This window comes from Orycteropus afer, unplaced genomic scaffold (assembly GCF_000298275.1).
Source record: "Orycteropus afer afer isolate SDZICR_OR568_19922 unplaced genomic scaffold, OryAfe1.0 scaffold00244, whole genome shotgun sequence".
Taxonomy (NCBI): Eukaryota; Metazoa; Chordata; class Mammalia; order Tubulidentata; family Orycteropodidae; genus Orycteropus; species Orycteropus afer.
This window is the reverse complement of record NW_006921831.1, coordinates 816195-821722: the sequence shown is the minus strand read 5'-3', so window position 1 is coordinate 821722 and position 5528 is coordinate 816195. Positions and strand designations below refer to the sequence as shown.

General features: G+C 56.7%; 1 protein-coding gene across 1 annotated transcript in view; it reads right to left on the bottom strand.

Moving 5' to 3' along the window:
- ANO1 (anoctamin 1) overlaps positions 1 to 5528 on the bottom strand; it is a 155250-nt gene that overhangs the window by 23155 nt on the left and 126567 nt on the right. The window contains exons 18-21 of the mRNA XM_042782104.1: positions 4136 to 4301; positions 3426 to 3627; positions 2662 to 2773; positions 1766 to 1823 (exon numbers count right to left, since the gene is read on the bottom strand). Coding sequence (XP_042638038.1) covers positions 1766 to 1823; positions 2662 to 2773; positions 3426 to 3627; positions 4136 to 4301 — 538 coding nt within the window. The remainder of the gene's footprint in view (positions 1 to 1765; positions 1824 to 2661; positions 2774 to 3425; positions 3628 to 4135; positions 4302 to 5528) is intronic.

Genomic DNA, 5528 nt, shown 5'->3' with positions numbered 1-5528 from the left:
ATACTGGAGTAGGGTGCCCTCAAGCCAACGACTGGTGAGGGCGATTTGGACCCAGAGACACCCAGGGGGTTGCCATGTGATGACTCAGGCAGAGACAGGAGTCAAGCAGCTACAGGCTGAGGGGCTGAGGGCTGCAGGCCAAGACCCGAGAGGCAAGGAGGGCTCCTCCCCTGGAGCCGGGCTGGGAGCAAGGCCCCGCCCACACCTTGATTTCGGACTCTAGCCTCCGGGACTGAGACTAAGTTTCTGTTGTTTTCAACACCAGTCTGTAGGACTTGGTTCTGGCCCAGGGAGCTACAGCTTGTCCACAGGCCCTGGGACTGGGAGCGCCCTAACCAGGGCTCAGAGAAGGGAGCACGAGGCTAGGGAGCAGGCAGTGGTGGGGCTGGAACTCAGGGCCCTTCTTCTCCAGGGCAGGGCCCATCTATATGTCCTGGCTGCCTACCCATGGCTGCACTGTCACTGTGGGCTCGGGTTCATGTAGTCGGGAAGATAAGGGACTCCCAGCCCCTGGTCTAATGTCCCTGCACCCGATGGGCTTAAGTCACCTTGGGCTGAGGGTTAGGCAGCCAGGTGGTGGTCAGAGACCTTTGTGGGCAAGCTAGTTAACCCGCCCAAGAAAAGGGAACCCAAGGGGTGCTGTGACCCCAGGACTGCCCCAAGTCCTTCATGAGTCCTGAGTCAAGCTTTTTATACCAAACCCAAACCAAACCCACTGCTGTTAAGGGGATTCTGACTCATACCAACCCTGTAGGACAGAGTAGACCTGCCTCATAGTTCTTTATGGAAGCAGACCACCTCGTCTTACTCCTGGCAGAGCAGCTGGTGGATGCGAAATGCTGACCTTTTAGTTAGCAGCTGAATGCTCTAACCGCTGTGCCACCAGAGCTTCTTAAATTCTTTTTTTTTATACAGTTACCTGAAAAGTTAGTTTTGGAGAGCTGTAATTTCATGAAAAGTAACGATGCCCTTTGCTTTACTCTATTCAACAACAGCCTTTCCCAACTTCTCCATCCATACAGGAGTTACAGTCTATCCTACTCCAAGGCCAAGGCCATGCCATGGAAAAGCATTTTATGATCTTTTTGAAAACATTCATTACTATTGGATGAGCACATGACTTGGGATGTGCAGGGCTTGCACTCAGGAGGCTGAACCAGCAGATAGGTCACCCCGTACCTGACGCCCACTCCAACGCTTTATCACCCATGTTTTCTGATGGGCTGAAATATTCTGTGAGTTCAACCAGTGGCTTGGTCTGATGGAGCTGTTAGTCGTGGGACATGTGGCTGAGGAAACCCACGTCCCATGACTCGGAGGCAGAAGGCCGGCTCGCGCACTGGCCAGACTCACTGTGGCTGGAGTTGCTGGGCAGATGCCAGAGGCCACTAGCCTTGGAAACCAAACACAGCCCCATGTTTGAGGGCAGAGAGGGGGGGCATTTCAATGGTAAATCCAAAAAGTGTAGCCAAGTCCTGTTTCTTCCTGAGTAACTCGTCTCAACCAAAGAAAAGAAACACCTGTGGCCTTGAAAAACATAGACTAAAAGTAGCGTCATTTTTTACCTCTTGTTAACTCTACAGAGACATTCTTCTTTTAGGGGACCTGCCAAATAAGATCAAAGCCCATGACACCAGCCAGGGAATGGGAGAGAGTTCCAGAGAACCTGGGACTGCGCGCTTAACGAATTTGCTTCTCCCCCGCGAAGCACATGCCCACAGAACTGGGAAAGGAGAACAGAGGGGCTGCAGACAGTCTTGGTTACCTCCTCCATCCGGAAGGAGCGGAAGATGTACACGTAGTCACCCGGGCGTCCAACGAACCTGCGGTGGTGGGAGGCACATTAGGGGAAGTGCCCGGGCTCAGAGGACACCACACAGGAGAGCTCAAGAGTCCGGGGTTCAAGCCTGGGGGTGGCCTTAGGGGCTCTCTCTCGGCCTGACCTAGTCTACAGGAAACACCACACTGGCTTCTATTGGCCAAACGCTTATTTGCTTGCCAAAGCCACAGAGGGAAGTAAAGTTAACTTCCTCAGCACGAAGCCCCCAGACCTTGAGGCAGTGGAAGGAAGGCACCCAGGAGGGGATTGTGGAAAGAATTCCTGGACCCCGAAAGGCATGTGCCTCACCAGCTGTCTGGCTCCAGGATGCGGGCGGCTGTGAGAACCCCTTTCTGCTCCCCATTGGGGACAGCACTGAGCACCCTGGGGACAGGTCTTTGGAAGCGGCCTAAGAGGTCATGCTGGACTGGGTGAGAAGAGGCAGCCCAGGGCGCCTCTGGCCTGCAGCCTTCCAGCTGTCTGTGGGTGTGCGGGTGCTGTAGGGGCTCTCAGAATGGACTGGGGTGGCAAGAGGCGTGGTGGGGTGGGACGCCTGGGAGCCCACCTGAGCCTCACCCAGTCTGAGCTGCCGGCAACTGTGCGTCTTATTCCTTCTCACCCACCTGTGGCCCTCACCCTTGACTCTGCTGATGACCCTGTGGGCACCCAGGGCTCACTGCCCAGGTCCCCCTGCTCTGGCATCCCTGGGGTGCCTCAGAGGTTGTCCACCCCGGACCTCAGGGGCCCCCACTCCTAGGGACACAGATGGGGCGTCCTTTTCCCAGACTGGGTGGAGCTAGTTGGGAACAGGTCCCAAGTTCCAGTAAGGAAGTTACTCCTACCGGCCTTTGAAGAAAGCCACGTAGAAGATGGGCGTGTAGGAGTTCACAAACTTGAGCAGGAACGCTTTGAAGATCAGCCTGTCCTCGAAGCTCTTCTCGGTCTTCGGAACCTCTGGGAGGAGGGAGGGGAGACGTGGTGGTACTGCTATGGAAATACCCACAGCGAGGCTCCCAGCCTGAGGACCAGCTGCTGTTCTGAATGGACTGTGCCCCAGTATGTGCTCAAAACCCCACCCCTGTGCCTGGGAACCCCACTCTGTGTGGATACAGGGATGTGCTTCTGTCCTGTTAGTGAGGCCATTCGGAATGGGGTGGGTCCTAAACCTTATCCCTTCTGAGTTATACAAAGACACCAATGCACGTGGGAAGAGCAAAGCATGCGGTGGGGACAGGTGCTTCTACAAGGGCAGCCAGCAGCCACGGGAAGCCAGAGGAGACGAGGAAGTGCTCCCCTAGAGGCACGCCCTGGGCTCGGACTTCCAGCCTCCAGAACCGGGAGACAGTCCGTTTCTGTTCCCGCCAGCCACCCACCTGTGGTCTCTGTGTCACACATTGAGAGGTGGCTGAGAGGCCCCAGGCCTTCAGTTAGCTCTAACGGCCGCTGGGACACAGCTCTTGTGCCCTCACTTAGAAACTAGGGAACTAGGGCTGCAGAGGTCACAGAGCAGACCAGGGAATCTGCCTCGACAGGAATGTGTCTGACCCTAGGGCTCCGCCCGCCCTCCATGCTGCCCGGCACCGTTCCTCGTGGCGTGGACACCCACCAATCTTTGTAAGCCACCGAGCTATGCAGCCGTAGACCTCGTCCAGCAGGATGATGACCACCAGGTTGATGATGACCGCAGTGGCCGTGACCGTGACTCGGATGTTGGACCGCACAGAGGGCGAGGAGTTCATGGCCAAGGCGGCGGCCATGGAGATCCGGTAGATGATGACTCCCAGGACGATGGCGAAGGTCACAGCAATCTGCAAGGAGAAGGGGACATGCTCTTGGCCGGGAGCCAGGCGTGGCGGCCCCGGAGCCAGACTAGGTTACGGAGCACTGCACTGGGGTCTTATCTAGTTAAGCTACGATTGTCCGGGTTTAAGAAGACTTCAGGGGGTATTTTTGATTTAAAGTTCAAAGATGATCATAGGGCAATAGTTTCAGACGTTTATCCAACCTTCCATGTCTCCAGAAAGTCTGGATTCCATGAGAATTTAAAAAATTCTGTTCTGTACCCTCCACCTTTTGATCAGGATTCTTTTGTTAAATCTTTGATCAAAATGTTCAGTGGTGGTAGCCAGGCACCATCCAGCTCTGGTCTCCTGGCAGAGGAGGCAGCTGGAGGCAGTCAGTTGCACATTGCATCTCTTCCTCCTCTTCCTGACTCCCAGATGGTCCCTTGGACGGCCATTGGCAAACGTTTAAGGCCCTGGGTACTAGCTCCAGAGGGTCTTCAGTGGCTGAGTTTTGGGAAGTAGATCCCCACACCTTTCTTTGGAGGCACCCGTAGGTCAACTCGATCTCCCAGTCTTTCAGCTGGCAGCCAACCAAGTCCACCGTTTGCACCACTCGGGAGCTCCCCTTGACGTTTCTTGAGCACACGCCAATGCCAGGGCTCAGCGCGTACCGGCTCACCGTCGTCACGTGTGAGGGGCTGAGAGGAAGTGCAGCTTCAGAGGTGAGAGGCCCAGGCCAGTGGCCCAGCTGGTGAGCTGGGATGCACGAGATGGGCTGCTGTTGCCTCTGGGACCTTTCTGCTGCCTGGCACTGTCTTCTTTCCGGCCTGCTGCCTCCGAGCAGGGCACAGTGCCTGCGGTGGTCGTCAGTCCAGCGGGTGTCCTGGCTTGTCCCAGGGGAGCCTGACTACCGGGAAGCAGGGCTTCCCACCCAAGCCTGGGGCTGACCTGCAGTGGAATCAAGCTCTCGGACCGAGTGCTAGGGTTTGGATACCACTTCTGTGGCCACCTCCCCACCCTCTAAAACAAAACAAAAAACCTCAGTGCCGTACACCCCAGTAAAACCGAAAAGCCCAATGCCATTGAGTCGGCCCTGGCCCATGGAGACCCGTGTGCCAGGGCGGGACCGCTCCAGGGGGTTCCGCATGCTGTAATCTTTATGGAAGCACACTGCCAGGCCTTTCATAGGGTGGCTGAGTGCATGTGAGCCACCAGCCTGTAGGTCAGTAACCAAGCACAAACCCTTTGCCCCACCAGGGTACTCTGTTGAGGGAGGTGGGCGGTGTAGGTGGTCCCATCCCAGGTGGCCAGTGCTGTGGGTCAGGTCCAGGAGCCTCCAACCTGGTGGCTGGCTGCTCCCTCAGAGCAAGCCCCTCGTCTTGCCCAACCCCCTGCTGGCCTGGAACTCTCAGGAAGGCTTGGGCTGGTGGCTCCCTGAGAGTCCGGGGTGGGGTGCTGTTGCGGTGACAAGCTTGTTCCATGGAGAACTGATGACCTATCTGGGCTCTTTCTCCTTTTCCTCAAAGCCCCAACAAAACTGGGAAAGCCTTCTCATCGCCCTGCCCTGCCCAGGGCATGCGACCTCTGCAAGTCCCTCAGTCCAGGAACTCGCTGAGGAAGGTGGCCAACAGCCAGGCCTGTGCGGTGGAGTCGCTTCTGACTCAGGGCGACCCCGTGGCACAGCTGTGCTGCCTGGGGCTTTCTTGGCTGCAGTCTTTGCAGAGAGGATGCGGGGGCACAATGCTTAAAGTGGCTGGTTGCAAACTGAAATATCAGCAGTCGAAGCCCATCAGCAGCTCTGGGGTAGAGAGACCTGGCAATTTGCTTCTACAAAGTTGAGGGCCTTGGAGACCCTCTGGGGCAGTTCCACTCTGTCCTCTAGGGGCGCTGTGGGTCAGAATGGACTCCACGGCAGTGGGTGTGGT